We start from the raw sequence: 17,288 nt of genomic DNA on the forward strand, positions 1-17,288 counted from the left end.
GTCATCCCTGACATAGACTTCTAAAATTCTGCCTCCATGACTGGGAGATCCACAGTCATAAGCAGGGTCATTATTTCATTCACCAGAACGGGCTATTTCCTTACTTGTAAAATGGGCATTTCTGGTTTAAAGTTCCTTCTGACCAGGAAGTTCTGGAGATATGAATTTCTGCTGTCTTGTGGCCTTCCTGGGTCACAAAGATTTCTTTCAAGAAATGGAGCTGAAAGGCAGGTGGGCTTTGCCTGTTTCCAGGATCCCAGAGACTTTTATTCAGCACCTGCTTACCAGCATAAGAGTCTGTATCTTTAGCACCCGAGGTTAGGTAGCATCATAACCTGGCAATAATTTTTTTTATCTGTAGACACAATTCAATGAAAAGTATTTGACACAATAAAAACGAGTCACATTTCATTAACTATTAAACTTTATTAAAGGTCAAAGTACAGGGGCGCCTGGGTAGTGCAGCCGTTAAGCATCTGCCTTCGGCTCAGGGCGTGATCCCGGCGTTCCTGGATCGAGTCCCACATCGGGTTCCTCCGCTGGCAGCCTGCTTCTTCCTCTCCCACTCCCCTGCTGTGTTCCCTCTCTCGCTGGCTGTCTTTCTGTCACATAAATAAATAAGAAATCTTAAAAAAAAAAAAAAAAGGTCAAAGTACAATTAGGGGCACCTGGCTGGCTCTGTCAGTAGACCATGTGACTCTTGATCTTGGGGTTGTAAGTTCCAGCCCCACGTTGGGGGTATAGATTACTTAAAAACAAAATCTTAAAAAAAAAAAAAAAGTACAATTATATGAAAACAAAGACCCAATTTAATCTAAGGTTAAGGCCTATTAACAGAATCCCTCAAGTAACTGCCCAGGCACTCAATTCTGGCACCAGAGTCGTCCTTGACTCTGCCCTTAGTCCCCCCACTCCCATCTTTCTCCATATCATATACTCTGGGGATTCCGCTTCCCACCAGGATATACCTCTCCAGCCAGGACTGACTTCTCAGCCCCCAGGACCTCGCCCTTCCCGTCAGGATGGTGACCACAGGGTCATCTTCCTCTCCCCATCCCCTACCAGCCAGGCCCAGGTGACCACTACACTCGCGGGGCCAAGTCCAAATGTTTTGTCTTGTCAGCACTTTGGATACACTTTAAACGTCTTTAAAGGCTCCCAGTCTGTTAACAATAGAGTCACTGTGTACAAGGCAGAGACAACTAACTTCCTCTGAGCTCTGTGGTGGAGTTCAAGGTTCCTAAGATCCGAGAATTAGGGTCCCCACCCCCTCCGTCACTCCTAGAGGTATAAGAACTACTCAGGCCTCAGCTCGAAGGTTTTTTTCTCAAAGAAGTCTGCCCAGCACTCGACAGGCAGAGGCGGGAGCCTTCTTCTGGGGGCCCGTGCACAGTCTAGGCAGCGAAGACCCCCCGCGTCCGCCGCTGTGTCCGCGCAGGCCCCTTCCAGGGCCAGGAACTCCTTGGATTCAGAAGGGAAGCTGAGCGCAGTTATGATGGCCACGATGCTGGGCCTGCGCTGGGACGGAGTGCCCGGTCCTCAGACCGCAGGAGTGAGGTTCCCCGAAGATGAGAGTCCGGCTGGGAGCTGTCCGGGTGACTACCAGGCGGATTCCCAGCGCTTCCAGCCACTCCCCCCCCAGGCCCCTCCCCTCCCGCCCACAGGCACTTCCGGTTCCGGCGTGGCCCGGAAGTGGGCGGGCGGCGGCGTCTGCGCGCGGAGGAGGTGGAGGAGGTGCCGGGCGGCCGCTTCCCGCCCCCGAGCCTGAGCGGGTGCCGAGCCGGGTAGAGCCGAGGTCGGACCCGGAGCGGAGCCGGCTGAGCGGGTGCCGAGTCCCCGCCATGGCCCGGAACACACTGTCCTCGCGCTTCCGTCGGGTGGACATCGATGAGTTTGACGAGAACAAATTCGTGGACGAGCAAGAGGAGGCGGCGGCGGCGGCGGCCGAGCCAGGCCCGGACCCTAGCGAGGTGGACGGCCTTCTGCGGCAATATCCTTAGCCAGCGCGGTGGCCGGGCGCCCCTCAGGCCGGCTTCCCTACTCCTCTCACCCCGGGGCCCCTGAGGTCCATCTCCCAAGTCCCTTCCGATCCGGCTCCCCTCGGCCCAGGTTCCCTTACTGCGGGTATCCCCCTCTTCCCTCTGACTCGGTCTCCCCACTCTCCTTGTCCCGGACTCCGGCCCTCGGATCCTCCCTCAGCAGCGCGGCCGGTAGCCCCTGGTGGACTCACCGGCTCGCCAGCCCCAGAAGCACGCCCGACGCGCTTGCAGCCCCGCAGGCCCCTCACTCCTCCGCGAGGCCTGCCCTCTTTCCTCCCCCTCTGTCTCCTCATCCCCTCAGACTGACCGTTCCTTGGGCTCCCCATCACCCCATCCCTCCCTTGCAGGAAATGGGGCTATTCTCGAGCTAGATGGGCGGGAGGGGCCGAGGTGAGCCCCGCTGAGTAATTGAGCGGCCTAGGCGGCTCCCGGGCACAGTCCTCTTGGGCCAGCTTGCAGCACCACACGAAGATAGGTGGGTGGATGGCTGAAGGGTAGAAGGGACCCAAGGGGGACCGAAGGCTGCAGCCTTAGTCGGCCCTGAGGTCAGAGATTGTGTGCCTCCCACCCCGGAATCCGTCTGACCCTCCAGCTTAATGCCACTCTTTTCCACCTGTTCTCAGTTTCCTATGAACACCCTGGGCTGTGGACCTTGATGGTTTCAGCCACGTTCAACAAGTGAGTTTTGGCTCCCTCCCCGAAATAGCCTTCTTGTGCAGGAAGCAGGGAAAAACTAGTAGTTGAGAGCTAAGAAAAACCAGACAGCATCAAGTGAAATGTGAAAGTAGAGCCTCATGACTGGAAATGACTATTCTTGTGGCCACATAAAGCAAGCATTTAGAAAACAAGATTAAAAATAGAGGTGGTTGTCACAGCCTGCTCGGTCCCTTAGCAGTTTGAGCACAGGAAACTGACTTATTCTCACAGGAAGGATTTTTCTTTATTCAAATGGTGTTACAGGAAGTGCCTGCCCCTCCCCCGCACTTGCCAGGGCAGGGTTGGAGGCTCATGCTGTATATAAATCAGGTTCTGGGTGTTTAATCAGTTGACTCAGCTTGGGAAGTCAGGCCCATAGACTACCTTAGGGAGGAGTCCTGCAGTGTTCCTCCAATGTGCCTTTGAAACAAAAACCAGACTTTGAATAGGAATGTGTTTTCAAAGGTGGGGATTCAAACTTGTATTTCCTGCTCCATCAGGATCACCCTGCTTACCCCATTGCTGAAATGGGGTCATGAGAAGGATTCTCATGAGGGAAGATTGATTCTGCAGTCTGGTGTAGGACCTGGCTTATGGGCAGGCAGTACCAGAAAGGCTCCAGGGTCGGGCCTGCGGCCCAGGACCATCCACACAGATGGGGAGAACAAAGTCTGGTTATCTGCTGTCTTAGTTCTGGTGCTACAGGGGCTTGTTGCAGGGCATCTCTTGGTACGCCCCCTGACGAATGGTAGGTTCCTTGAGACTGCTCAGAGGCCGAGGTTTAGCACATCCAGTTGGTGGCAGTTTCTCCACTAGTGACAGTGTCAGAAACCTTGTTACTGTAGACAGTCTACCTCTTGGAATTGGGGAAAGTGAGGTTAGCAGTGAGAACTGAAATCCTGACAAATGTGGAGCCCAGGGAGGGAGGAGGCAGGAACTGGTACTTACTGAGTCCCTACCATGTGCCAGGTGTTGGACTTACATTAGATCACTGAATTTAAACTGTAGAACAGGCTTTTAGGAGTCTTAGAGGCCAGAGGATTCGGGATAGAGATTAATTGATTGGAGTGGGGGAATGTAGGGGAAGGCCTGTCCTAGTGCCGTATAGGGCATCAGATCATGGTAGGAGATCACTCCGATGAACTGGAACATGAGCCGTGTATCCACGCGGACCCAACTCTATCGTGCAGTAGTTGTGTGACTTCATCCCTCTCTGAACCTCAGCATCCTGTTCTGTGAACAGGAGGGGAACCACGCTGGCCTTACAGGTTCCATGGGAGCATCACAACAGCATTGCAGAGGCTTCACAGTGCTGGCCACACAGCGAGTGTCCTAGACGTGTGGCGTGGGTCTTTGGGTAGAGTGACAGCAGGGGATTGGAGAAAGAACTTGCCTTTGGAGTTGGGCATACTTGGGTTTGAAGGCCAGCTGGACAGCTTAGCTTTTTGACCTTGGGCAGGTCATTTCCCTTCTCTGAGCCTCAAATTCATTGCCTTTCAAATGAGAATAATGCTGCTTGTCACAGCATTGTTAGCAGTATTGGGATGACATGTGGAAGCACCTGAGACCTTGTAGGGAGTTTAAAATACTCGTTCCTTTTCTTCCTCACTGAAGAACCTTCTGGTCCTCAGGAGCAGGAATCTGTCCAAAGCAGTGGTTTTGAACAATTTTGCACTCTCTCCTCCCCCTGAAGAAATTTGGCATTGTTTGGAGACATTTTGATTGTCACAACTTGGGGAATGCTGCTGGGACCTAGTGGGTGGAGGCCAGGGACAGACCTCACATCAGTCGTGTGGTCTAAAATGTTAATAGTGCTGTGGTTGAGAAGCCCTGATCTAGAGACGAGGGGCAGCGGTCCCCAGCCTCCGCAGCCTATTCTGTAAGCCGAGCACAGAGGCCAGCTTGATAAATGTGGTGCACTCCCTGCTCCCCAGATCTCCCCAAGCTGCTGAAGGCGCTGTATCTATCAACACCTATGGCGAATGCTTGGTAGATTGGCACTACAGAGGTAACTAAAGCCGTGACTCTTTTTGCCGCCGTGGACTAGTTACCCTGCCCTTCCCCGTCCATCCCTTGAATGATTTTGATTGCCAGCCATGCTGGTTAAAGAGCGCCGGCCTACATTTCTTTCTAAGCTGCCAAGACTGTACTTATTACTCGGGGATGCCAAATCAGTTCCAAGGTGGAAGTTATCAGTGCTTGCTACCACACCGGCCCTTGCCTGGCTGAGGAGGAGGGATTGCAAAGCTAGCAGATACAGGGGGTGGGCTGCCTCTCCACTGCGGAAGGTGGATCAGGGCCCAGCAGGGTCGGGGAGCGCAGCAGGAGTGGCCCCTGGGTGGTGGGGGCCCAGCACGGTCAAGATGGAGCCCACACTACGGGTGGGGGCTCTGGAGGCTCTGTTCACACGTAGGTATCGCACAAACAGGAGTGGAGACCTGATTGGGCAGAAGCCATTCCATGTTCTATTTTTGAAGCTTTTTGGCTGAAGCTAGTGTTTCAGATGAGGAAATGAAAGTTGGCTGATGTAATTCAGTTTAAAATAGGTGTCACCTTTGGGGACCTAACCCAGATTGTCATTTTCTTTTGAGTGCTGTGGATTCAGACCTCAGCAAAGAATGTGTCAGGATTGCAACTGAGGTTGAGGGGAGTGGGGAGGATTGGCTCATATTTTGGGGTAAAGCTTTTAGATTAATCACTGTCCCTCCTAGTAGCTGTTGGGACGTCACAGACCTGGGTGGGTCTTGGAAGATAGACGTTTTAGCACATCTTAATTTCTTTAGCAGTTGAATCGATAGAACATTGGATTAAGAGTTAGGAGACCTGCATTTGTGCCTTTGTCCTTCCCTTTTGAGAATGAGAAGGTGAGAGGGCTAGTGTCGCATCACTCTTGTGAGGACCCAGCAGGGCAGACACGGTGCCCAGTACCAAGCCATTGCAAGTGAGCTCAGTGTTTCTATTCAGGTCACGCCGAGAGGGCACTTGCTTTGCTCATGCCTTCCAGGGCGGGAGGGACGGAGTGTCCACACGTGTTTTGGGGGTGGCAGGAGGGCCTTGCACAGTTGGCAGTGGTGCCCTCTACTCGTGGCGCAGCTCGGGAGGGCTACAGGCTGCGCTCTGGATGGGCTGTGGCCTCACCTGAAATCTGCAGTGGGGGGCGGGGGGGTACGTGGATGTCATTCGACTCTTCTCTCTCGAACTGTTTGTGAAATGAGTTCATTAATAAAAGCGTGGACACGCTTGAGCCTAACCATCCTTAACCGGTGGTGATGCACAGGGGACATGCTTCGGGCGTTCCACGCAGCCTTGCGGAACTCTCCCGTCAACACCAAGAATCAAGCCGTGAAGGTAAAGGCGGTGGCGCTGCAGCTTTGCTGGGTGGTGCCGGCCCGGGGCTGAGATGGTCTGTGTGTCCAGCTGAGTGTGCGCTCCCCGGGGCTCCAGACAGCGTCTGTTTCGCGTCAGCCTCGGTGAGGCTTTACTAAGGGAGCGAGCTGGCACTGGGCAGTGCTTCCATGGCAGCCTCCTGGCACTCCTGCCATCAAAGCTGTCAATGTTTATAGTAAAAGCTCCCCGAAGAAACATTCACGCTTCCCCAGGGCCTCATGGGGTGAGAAGTCGACCCAGCCCTTGCTGCTTAGCAAAACTATAAATTAGCTTTGCCACATGGGACTTAGCAGTGTTTCTGCTTTAAAGGTTATTGAATAGGCTTTATTTGCATAAGGATTTTCAATGCTTTTAAGATTTCTTGCCTTTTAAAAACAAGGTGAGCAGATACGTGCTTTATTGCATCACAACTGTCTGGAAGCTGTCTAAAATTTGCTCCAAGGAAAGGGCTCTCTCTGAAGCTGGGGTTTTGCTGTCTTGTAACAGCATCTTGATGTGAGCAGTGGCTGCACCTCTCAGGGGGATGGAAACGGCCCCTCTGTCATGGGGGTGAATGCAGAGGGAAGCTGCAGCTTTTCTTAAACCTGTTAAGAAACTAGACCTCTACAGTTGTGATCTTGGGGAGGCCTTGCAGGTGTCCTCAAATCAGTGATGCCCCTCTCTGGTAAACCACTTACCCTCCCCCAAAGAACTGGAATAACTTAGTGGCCACTTAACTTTGTAACCGTCCCAGACAAATGAGAAATTGGGCCGTGTTTCTGAAGCGTTCTCACCACTCGGTCTGTGCCTGTGGTGGCTGTCTTGGAGGCTGTGGATGTGCCTGGGCTCCGGCTCTGGGTGTCACTCCCTTTCTCTCTCCTTTACAGGAACGAGCCCAGGGCGTGGTGCTGAAAGTGCTTACAAACTTTAAAAGCAGTGAAATCGAGCAGGCTGTGCAGTCGCTGGACAGAAATGGCATTGACTTGCTAATGAAGTACATTTATAAAGGGTTCGAGAAGCCCACAGAAAACAGCAGCGCAGTGTTACTCCAGTGGCACGAAAAGGTACGTGAACCCACTGCCCCCGCAGGCGGCCCAGCGCCTCGCCCCCACCCCGGGCTCACATTAGCAGGCCCGAGTTTCCGAAACAAACAGCCCAGTCTGCTAGGCGTTCGAGAGTAAGGGGCTACACCTAAAACAACCTAGGACGTCTGGTCACTTCTCCCGTGGAAGCACTGGGTAGGGGTTCACTGGTTCTGGTAGTTGTCGTGGCTCTAGCTGCTGACCGATGCTGGGCATGTCATGGGGCAGGTGACGTGGCATGGCGAGACACGGAGTCCCAGGTGGGAGGGAGGCAGGCGTGCCTGTGGCTGGGGCTTCATAAGACTTGGTTTGCCTCAGTGGTGGCAGCTGCTTTGTCTTGGTGAAGGTGGTGGTTGGGGGGGGGGTGTGTCTCAGGAATGCAGGCTGAACCCTCCGGCTACCTGTCAGGGCTTCCCGCCCGGGCCTCAGCCTCCCTAGGCCAGAGGGGCAGTGGCAGAAACCTGGATGTTCGCTGAGTAGGGCTTTCGTCCACCGGAAGCACAGGGAGCTGCCCTCTGCTCAGCTCGTTACAAGAGCAAGGCATTTCATTTAGCCACCGTCCCCCTGCCCTGGAGAGCTGCGGGAAGCTTGCTCGTCGTTATCGGAGACCAGGCGACTACGAACACCATGTCCTTCCCAGAAGGCTCTGTTGAGTTTTGAGGGGTCAGCCACGTGGGGAGCCTCGGTGCTGGCTGTGATGGTGGCCTTTGGTCCTGTTGCTGGGCATTCTGTCCTGCTCGGCCAGAAGGTGAACGGGGCTCAGGGAGGGGGTGGTGGCCGTGCTACTCAGGAACTGAGCAAGCCCTCTGCCTGGTGTGGAGGCCAGGTCCTTTGGTCCCTTTAAGCGACTGGTGCTGAGCCCCATTGGCATTTCTAAGGAGGGCTTGGGGAGGCAGCTGTGACGGGTCCCATGTACCCCGGCAAGCTGGGCTCCCCCTGGGCCAGCCGGGTCTCATTTGACTCCTTTCCTTTTCCTGCCCCCACAGGCATTAGCAGTAGGAGGACTAGGCTCCATTATAAGAGTTCTTACAGCAAGAAAGACTGTTTAAAAAAATACAAGGACTCATGTTACCTTGAGAAGAATTTTGGATGCACAGGCTGATGAAGAAGGGATTGACAATGGACCGTCTTCCTAGGAACTCCCAACTAAACTATTTCAGGACATGCATCCGCTGAAGTGTATTTTATTTTCAAGGTGGAGGGAGAACTCGTCTGTTTCCTAAATCCTTTGCAGGATCTGATAGTCTATGCCTTTGTCCACGAGTAACACAGAACTGACGTCGTAACTGTCTGCCGGAGTGGCTGGCCAGCGTCGGTCGGGCGCACCTGTGTGCTCTGTTTCGCACGGGGGAGGGACGATCTGGGCAGGCGCAGATCCAAGGGCTGTGGTAAAAGGGAGAGCTTGTTTTTTTGAAGTAGTAAAACTCTGAGGGTTTGTACAGACATCCCGTCTCTGCAGAGAAGACGGGCTCTCTTGGATTCATTGTAAAGTGCCTGCTGCATCAATAAAGCTCTTGGCTTATTAGTATGTACTTTGCGGTGTGTTTCATGTATGTAAAGTGAGTAACGAATGGGATGGTAATGAATGAGAAACTGATGTGGGGGTGGGCGCGTCCCTGCGGAGCAGATCCCGGTGGGGGGGCGGGGGGCGGGCGGCGAGCGCGGCCCTCTCTCTGCCACAGTACCTCCGGCCTGGGCTCGGTGCTGCTGGCTGCTGTGGAGAGAGTTTGCCAGATAACTATTTATTGGTTTTACTCCTTTGATTTGTATGTACTTTTGGAGCTTATTTAATAAAGTGCCAAACATTCAATAATTGATCTAGGCTTTAAAAGTCTTTAGTTTGTGTGACTACACTCGGAATCTTTTGGGCGTGAGCCTCAGAAGGGCCCGGTCCCCATCTCCTGACGCTGGCTGGGGTTGTGTGGTGGGAACACCCTTACTGACATGCTGACAAGTTTTTTTTTTAAAGAATTAAAAGCCAGAAACAGGTACCATCAGCCTATAGATACAAAAAGAACATTTTGTTCCATATAACACTGACAGCCAGCTGCTTTGAAGAGCAAGATGTTTTTCTAACCTTTTAAGCACATGGAACTGCAGTTTGCATTCTGTTAAAGGACCCATTGATGTGGTCCTTGGAGAGAAGACATTGACCAAAGTGACACAAGCCTTCCAATTCCTCTGTAGAACCCCCACCATTCCTGGGAAGTAGGACTGGGCTGATGGCTTCATTAAATTACATATATTTACCTAAATCTGGGGGGGGGGTGCTTTCTGAAAGACAAACGTTCTAGAGCTGTCTTCCCTTGTCCCCCTTTTTTGTACTTGCTAGGTTACTGGTTTATCATAAAAGGATGTACTTAGGAACAGCCAGATGGAAGAGATGCACTGGGGAACGTAGGGGGGAAGCACATTCCAGGCATGCCACCCTCCCCCCATCTCTGCTCCCTCATCAGCCCAGGAGCCACTCTCCCCACATCTCTAATCACCAAACTGGAAGGTCTGTCCATGAAGTTTGCCTTGGAGTATTAAATACGAGATACAAAGTACTACATTTCATTAGTCAAATACTGACACCCCAGACTATCAAGTAAAACCCACTGTAGTTGCATCTGGGTTAAAGAGCTTTAATCAAAAAGTGACACAAATGAATTTTCTACAGCGGTCTTAGAGAATATAATTCCTATTTACAACATGGAGAGAGATCCAAATCCAATGCTCATATAAAGGGCTGTACATACTATCACAGAACGTTTTATACAAGTCAAAGTGCATCAAATCACTCAGGATATTTACTCCACTCTTCCTCTTAAAGCTGAAGGGAATTCGACATGCAGGAGGAAAGCCTACTCAGAGTGAGTCCTCCCTAAGCAAGTCCGGGCTGAGTGAGCCACTCGCTGTGGGCGGGGCAGGCTGAGACCAGCCGGAGGGCTGGAGACGCCACGGCGGAGCGGGGACGGGGCTCCCACCGCGCTGTTGCTGTCGCAGCGGCCGCTGGCAAGCCCTGAGCCACCCGACCGTGGGGATTCTCTCCTGGAACAGCTGGAAAAGCTACCTCTTACCAAAATTACAGAACAGAAGGAACTCCTGTCTTGTGTCCCCACCAGATAAATGGACAGTAATACTCTCAACAAAGGAAGGCCATCTGCGGGGCGGAGCCACGGGAGGGGCTAGGTAACCGGAGAACGGGTGGCTCGGGTGGCTCGGGTGGCACGGGGCCTAGCTGGGATGACGGTGATGCTGCCCTGGCTCAGTACTCCCAGCTCTGGAAATGCAGTACATTTAACTCTGCAAATGCTTGTTTTCCTGTGAGATACATTTTACATATTTTAACCCTACGCATTTTTGAGAAATGTAACTTTACATCATTGGCTAAGCGGGAAGAAATTTAGGAGCTCCAGTTACTAACTCAGCTTTTTATCGAACCAGTGAAACTTGCATCAGATGGAATCAAGTAACAGTCTCTCTTTTGAGTCCATACTGTGGCTTATGGAGGGCAAGCACGGTCCCGTTCCTTAATAACAGAACAAGTTTTCACCGGTCCCTACCAGAGCCATCGGCGTGCTGTCATGCACTGCGGCCGTGCCGTATGTATCTGAATGTAGTGTTGTCTTAAATATGCAGGGGTAGGGGTGGGGGGAGAGGTGGTGGCTCCACATGGAAGGCAGACGGCTTCCGGTGTTTTGGTCAAGGATGGGGAGGGACAGCTGCTGCTTCCCCTGCATGGAGCAGACCGCCCTTAACCGTAGCAAACGCGTGGTTACCATTTGCTTAGTCTTACAACACAGAATTAAGAGCAGAGCAAATGAAATACCAACACTGCTTCAGGGGCAAGCAGAGACCATAGAATGCTAGTGAAATTAAAAAAGGGAAAGGCATCCCAATCTTAGAAATAATTTCCTCTTGATGCTCCGATTTGCCTTTAAGAACACCAATTAAATGGACTTTATAATACAGAGACATGTTTATAATAGTGAAGAACTTTAGCTATAAAAAATAGTTTAAAATGGTTTACCAGCAACCTATCCAAGACAAGTACATTCATTAAAAAGGCAATTGAGTGTATTTGGTACTAAGGATCTTTATATATCTGCTAGTTTTCTTCAGTAAAATGAGATACTGTCAGAAAGTTGCATATTCTTGAATCCACACCGGCCCCGAGTACGGTAAAGATGCGCACATCTAAAGCTCTGGGTGGTTTGAGAAACAGTGAAATAACGTTTTCTTGAGAGGAAGGGTTAAAAAGCCTCTTCTATCTCATCTGAACCCAAACACGCCTACCGGGAAGGGGAATTTCTGAAAGCCCACCCCAGTGAGCTGGCTCTGCGTGGCCGAAGCAGGTGGGTCTGGCCTGCTGGACCCCACCTCAAGGGGCCGTCCTTCCGTCCAGCGTCATCACTACGGGGTGCATCGGGGGTGCCTCTCCGCCAGATGCTGCCGGCTTCAGCTTTAAGTGCTCACGTGGCCGCTCAGGGGACTCAGGTGCGGACGGCGCTGGCCAGAGCTGGGGTTATAGCAGCACTGTGGAAATGTGGGTAGTGCCAGGACCCTCCCGTTTGGGGAGCACAAGGACACAGGGTCAGCCGCCTCCTGAGGTTCAGATCAGTCTGTCGGGAAGGGCGCCTTAAGTCTTGTAAACAATGTTTTGACGCTTGTACAAAATACTGCAGTTACAGTGATTAAAAACCCACCCGGACTGGCGTGTCAGTGTTCTTTTCACAGAAAAAGTGTCATCGCGTGGAGCTCCGCCTGTCGGTGCTTCCATCTAGGTCCACGGTATCCGCGGGTTGGAGATGGACGGCCGGATGCTGCCCTTCGGGGCTGGCTTGGACCCAAACCATGACATCTGTGTTTGAAACAGAAAGGGCTCCTGAGATGAGCATCAGGATGAGGTGCAGAGGAAGCTGATGGCCCCCCCGCCCCATCCCTGAGCCGCCCCGCGGCCCTCCACACCCCGTCACGCCCGCGGTGAGCTCGCAGTGAAGCCGCTGGGTGCGGTAACCGGTCTGCAGGGCAGGAGCCCATCCCAAGTATGTGCGCGGAGCAGGAGAACCCCGTGGTGGAACTGTGGGTAGTTCTGCCTCAAATTTGTTTTCTCTTCTATCCCTTCGGCAAGTACTTTCTGAATATTTTTTTTTTTTAAAAGTCTGGATGCCAGGCCAGACCCGGGGCTGCTGATGTTAGTGACGTCAGTGAAAGTGCCCGGGAAAGCACGAGCCTGTTGGTGGCGCGTAGCTGGGCAAGCGGGCTCCCCGCCACCACCACGCTGGGCTGGCTGGCTCCAGTTTCTAAGAGCCCACGGCAGGCCAGCGACCTACCTTATACTCCAGGGTTTCTTTGAGCATGTTCTCTTCCTCCTGTGAGAAGTTCAGCAACACTGACACAGCTTTTATAAGGTGAAAAGCCTGAAACAAAGGAAGTTTTGCTGCCATGGGCTTTGGTGGTGGCGGAGCGGGGTGGTCGGGGGTCTAAATGGCAGTACTTCCTGGGTCTGCTCCCGACTGGTGAGCAAGGACCACGGGGAGAGTGAAGGGCTTTCTCAGGTCTGACAATGACCAGTTCTTCCCCCTGCCCCCTTTTCCTTCGGGAACTGGCGAGATCCCCAGGACATCCACGCAGCAGCTGCCCTGCTCTCCAGCAGACGCAGGAATGTGGGGCAGATTCAGGTCCCTGGACTCTGCCTCGGCATCCCCCCACCCCCAAGCATGGCCTCCCAGGGGGCCAGTCCCCTTCTCGGCCCCCCTGCTCGCTGCAGTCAGCAGGTCAGGGCCAGCTGGAGAAACGACCAGGTGCCCACACTGGTGGGCAGATCGGAACGTGGGAGAGGAAGAAAGCAACGGACTTGGGGGGAAGCCACGCGAGGCTTGGACAAAGGAGCCAGGCACTCAGGACCCAAAAGGCAACTCAGGAGCCCTTTACCTCAGATTCTCGACAGGACATGAATTTCAAAACCACGTGTTTAAGGTATTCAAAGTTGATCTCGCGGGCATCAGTCAGGTCGGTGTTATTCGTGACAGAAGGAGCCATGTTTGGCATCTCAGGGCCAGGCTTGTCCCGGACTTCAAAGAGCTCATTGTCGGGTCTGATTTTCTGAAAACCCAATGGAAAGAGGCTACACTGAACCCCCGAGACAGGTGTGAAAATCCCCCGGGACACTCACCCGGCCCGCGCCGTGACCACCCGCCGTCCTTTCCCAGCCTGGCACACGGTAGCGAGAGCGGCCCCGTGGGTGAAGGGAGCGCCTTCTAGTGTCCGAAGAAGGCTCAGCCCCTCCAGGTGGGGTGGCCGCTGACGAAGGAGAGAGGTCATCAGGGAAGTTCAGACATTTCTTTGACCCCGGTCAGGACACCTCTGGGGCAGGGAGCACCGCAGAGGCGCTGCTCTCCTAGGCCTGGGCACGACCCTCTGCCGTCCACGCACAGCGCACAGATCGCGTCACTGACTTCTCGAGCACCAATGGGCTGGGGGAAGGAGGGCACACGCCCGAAGTCACACAGCTACTTTGCAGAGGCGTGTTCAAGCTGGCAGGGCCACTGTCCCACCAGCCAACATCTGGCTTTCCAGAAACCTCTTGCAATCAACGGGGGTGGGAGGGGGTGGGGAAGCATCATCGGGCACGAGGCAGAAGAGGGGCACTTACCAGTTCCTTCTGGAGAGTCTTTTTGAGTTCCAGCATCCTCTGCTGCATCTGCTTTATGGTCTGAGACAGAGCCCCGCCCCCCACAAAAAGCCATTCGTTAAACGCACTTTTCACTGTCATTAGGGAGCAAAGGACAACAGAACAGCCAGCCACTGCCTTGGGCGCCCCAGGCACCTGTTCTAAGACCCTGCCCTGTATCCCAAGAGGCTTGTGTTGTCACACCTACGTGCTTGGGGCTCTTCCCCCCTTTCTCACTGCTCTGCTCCGGGCCCCACAAAGGGCACTGTCATACTCCCTGTGGAGCACTTGGGCCCCAGGACTGCCCCAGGCTCCCCCAGGGGCTCGGCCCTCAGGACAGCTTCTCACGCTTGCCTGTGGAAGGAGCTCAGCTGGAAACCCCTCTGGACAGTACACTTCGTCCTTCAGAATTCTATTTATGTGCCATGACCCCGCACCGCTGCTCTCCTGAAATATCATTTTCAATGCTTATTTTGAACACTGTAAGACAGCACGGTTGTTCCGTCCCAGATTTATCTATTCTTACAGTTTCTTTTATTTACTTTCAGTGAATTTAATTAGTATTGAACCTTAAGTGTAATTTATTACACACTCCAGTAAGCACTAGAAGGGCTAACCTCTGTTTTCCCGAGGAAAGCATTTACTGTATAGCCAGCAATACAGGAAAGGAGGTTGAAAAGAAGTTTCTCCCAAGTATCATGACTGTAACATCAGCATTAGTTTTTCCTGTGGACTTCTAGTCCATGTCACCAATCTTGGGTTGAGTAGCTAGAATTTTTTTTTTTTAAAGATTTTATTTTTGAGAGAGAGAGGGAGGGAGGGAAATAGAGAGCGCACGAGTGGGGGGGAGGGAGAGGGAGAAGCAGACTCCCCGCTGAGTAGGGAGCCAGGCACTTGATTCCAGGACCGTGGGATCATGACCTGAGCCGAAGGCAAACACTTAACTGACGGAGCCGCCCAGGCGCCCCGGCAGCTAAATTTTTGAATAGTGTTTTACATTTATCAGAGTTTCCACAGGTTTCCACAGTTTTCCTCTTTTTTTTTCTTTTTTAAAATAAGCTCTACACCCAACGTGGGGCTTGAACTCATGACCCCGAGATCAAGAGTCGCATGCTCCAACTGAGCTTACCAGGTGCCCCCTTAATTTTAACTTTCAGTGTGACGGTAAGTCTTGGGGATGCCCATGTCTTTCAGTGGGGCTGAGCCTCCATTTTTAAAGCGGTGGTCAGCTTTGCTTTCTCCAGGGGTGTGTTCACAGTCTCCACAGAATGAGATGGCTCTGTCAGAGGCTCAGCTCCTGTCGAGCACAGTAAATGGACTCCGACACACCCTATTTTATAAGTGGTAACGTGTGGTTTCAGTCTGTTATTCTCTTGGCTGACCACCAGGCTGGACATTCCCCTGAAAGTACATTTGATATGTTACCTGATTTTCTAGCTTTTTGGCTCATGGATTAATTCATCTAACAAATACTGACTGAGTCCCTACTATGTAGCAGATACTGACCTGGAGCCTGGGGAAAAACAATAAGCAAAACAAGAAAAATGCTCTCAGGAAGGAAAAGTGTCAATCACCAGACATTTAGTACATCAGAATGTATTAAGAGGTGTGGAGAGAAAGAGCAAGGTAAGGGAAAAGGAGGTTCTGGTGGTGAGGGCTGCCAAGGGTAGCAGGGAGGCCTCTTTGACAAAATGACACCATAAAGGAAATGAGGGAATTGCAGGAAGAATCTTCTAGGCAGAAGACTCAGCAAGTGCAAAGGCCCTGAGGCAGGAGGGTCCTTGATATTCACAGAAAGGCAAGGTCAATGTGACTGAGAGGGAGTGCTGGGGGTAGCAGAGGGGGTGCAGTAAAAGCGGTCCTAAGGGGCCACACAGGGCGTTGTGAGCCACTGCAAGGACTTGGCTTGTATACAGAGAGGAAGTCTTCAGACGGATGGAACCCTGGGGTGACAGGGAAACCAGTTAGAAGCCCAACACCAGCCTGTATGGGAGAGACGATAATAACCTGACCCTGGGTGGCGGCGATGGTAGGGATGGGGAGCAGCTCAGTTTGGGTGTAGCTTGAAAGGAGCACCAAAAGGACCGGCTAACGGTGTGGCTGTTACTTGCGGAAGAGACACCAGGGTTGAGAACGACAGCAAGATTTTTACTTTTCACGCTTACTGAGCTAAAGGGCAGCAGCCGGTGCTGAGCAGCGGGGTGAGTCTGAAGCTTGGTTTCGGGTGGTCTGAGTTTCAGATGTGTTTCAGACACTGCCCTGGAGGTACAGAGACAATCTAGGGTTCCGGGAGCCGTCTGGGCTTGTGAAAAGGACGCGGACGCCCGCAGCGTGCAGCAAGGGACTGAGTGCCATTAGAGAGGTCTGAGGGCTGGGCCCTGGGGCACATGTGTTTGTGTGCTTTTCTATATTTTATATTTCACAGTAAGGTTAAATGTGTGTGTGCAAGAAAGAGAAAAGAGATGAGCACTTTTTCCTTTTGTTAAAGATCTAAAAAAATACACACCCTCAGGCACACACTCCGGAGGCCAGAGCAATGAGCAGCCAGCACGCTTGACTTCCCAGGGCCCCTGGAAACCAGGGTCGGACGGACCCCGCACCTGCAGGTGCAGAGGCCGCGGGGTGGGTGCGATCATGACATTTATTAAGCCGCTGCCAAATACCAGAAATGTACAGGCCAGCTTCATTTCGAAACGAACGCTTCATTTCATCCCCCAACACCCCCTCCCCCCGTAAAACCACCTGAAGACAGGCGACGCTGGGTGACTCACGGCCGTGGAAAGGAAGTGAGAGGTAAGCTGACTGGTCCAATAGGACCCACTGGTGACAGCAGAGGTGGCCGTGAACATCTGAACTCACTACTGCCCGAGCTCTAACACTCGACACGATTTCACGTGGAGGGAGGCGTGAAAGGAAGGCCGCGCAGGTGGAAATCCAGGAAGAAGGCCTCTGACAAAGAGGTGAGATCTCCCCTGAGACGTGCCCAGGGGCATCCGCAAAACTCTCTAGGAAGGGCCCGAACGGTTTTAGGCACAAATACCGGGAAAGCGCAGGCAGATAAGCGGTCGAGGTACAGAGCACCCTCACCTTATTTTTCTCCGCAAGCTGCTGCTCCAAGTCCTGTTTCTCCTTCTGTAGCTGCCCCAGGTCCATGACCCCCACCTCGCCATTTGGGATTCCCTCTGCGGCTGGAAGCTGGTACACGGGGTCCTGCGTGGCCCTCGAGGTTACCTACAGACCGGCGGCAGCAAGTTGAGAGCCAGGACAAAGTAATGGTCAAGCTAAGTGGCGGGTCCATGGGGAAGGGGACCAGATCGGTTCCAAAGGTGCGGACCGGTGAGCCTGAACAGGCAGCTGGCCGGGAACCACACCTGAGCCGCGCAGACCCCGATAATGCCTTCCAGAGGGACGCTCAGCGTTGCACGCAGCGAGCGCGCTTGGAAGGAA

At 53.0% G+C, this 17,288-nt stretch overlaps 2 protein-coding genes and 1 long non-coding RNA gene across 5 annotated transcripts in view; 1 reads left to right on the forward strand and 2 right to left on the reverse strand.

The window, feature by feature from the left end:
• Positions 1-406: 406 nt before the first annotated feature.
• Positions 407-1,634, reverse strand: LOC130544054 (uncharacterized). The gene is made up of 2 exons (XR_008959985.1): positions 969-1,634; positions 407-602 (listed from the first exon to the last, which is right to left on the reverse strand). It is a non-coding gene; the product is annotated as an uncharacterized LOC130544054 (long non-coding RNA).
• A 67-nt stretch (positions 1,635-1,701) lies between these two features.
• ARPC5L (actin related protein 2/3 complex subunit 5 like) lies at positions 1,702-8,715 on the forward strand. Its single transcript, XM_026513951.4, has 4 exons — positions 1,702-1,990; positions 6,011-6,083; positions 6,989-7,165; positions 8,170-8,715. Exons 1-4 carry the CDS (start codon positions 1,842-1,844, stop codon positions 8,230-8,232), a joined length of 462 nt encoding a protein of 153 aa, XP_026369736.1. The 5' UTR covers positions 1,702-1,841; the 3' UTR covers positions 8,233-8,715.
• A 1,074-nt stretch (positions 8,716-9,789) lies between these two features.
• The window catches only part of GOLGA1 (golgin A1), a 46,202-nt gene continuing 38,703 nt past the window's right edge, over positions 9,790-17,288 (reverse strand). For 2 of the 3 annotated variants that reach the window (XM_026513952.4, XM_026513953.4), the window contains exons 19-23: positions 16,929-17,072; positions 13,824-13,883; positions 13,103-13,273; positions 12,502-12,588; positions 9,790-12,029 (exon numbers count right to left, since the gene is read on the reverse strand). In XM_026513952.4, coding sequence (XP_026369737.3) covers positions 11,949-12,029; positions 12,502-12,588; positions 13,103-13,273; positions 13,824-13,883; positions 16,929-17,072 — 543 coding nt within the window. In that variant the 3' untranslated portion in view covers positions 9,790-11,948. Of the gene's footprint in view, positions 12,030-12,501; positions 12,589-13,102; positions 13,274-13,823; positions 13,884-14,615; positions 17,073-17,288 lie in introns of those variants that run through there. The other variant, XM_057313753.1, reaches the window with a different exon arrangement.

This window comes from Ursus arctos, unplaced genomic scaffold, assembly GCF_023065955.2.
Source record: "Ursus arctos isolate Adak ecotype North America unplaced genomic scaffold, UrsArc2.0 scaffold_18, whole genome shotgun sequence".
NCBI lineage: Eukaryota > Metazoa > Chordata > Mammalia > Carnivora > Ursidae > Ursus > Ursus arctos.

Coding starts and splice junctions, on each gene's coding strand:
- ARPC5L (XM_026513951.4), top strand. CDS start 1,842: ATGGCCCGGAACACACTGTCCTCGCGCTTCCGTCGGGTGGACATCGAT. Junction 1,991..6,010: donor GTGGACGGCCTTCTGCGGCA/ATATCCTTAGCC, acceptor GTGGTGATGCAC/AGGGGACATGCTTCGGGCGT. Junction 7,166..8,169: donor TACTCCAGTGGCACGAAAAG/GTACGTGAACCC, acceptor CTGCCCCCACAG/GCATTAGCAGTAGGAGGACT.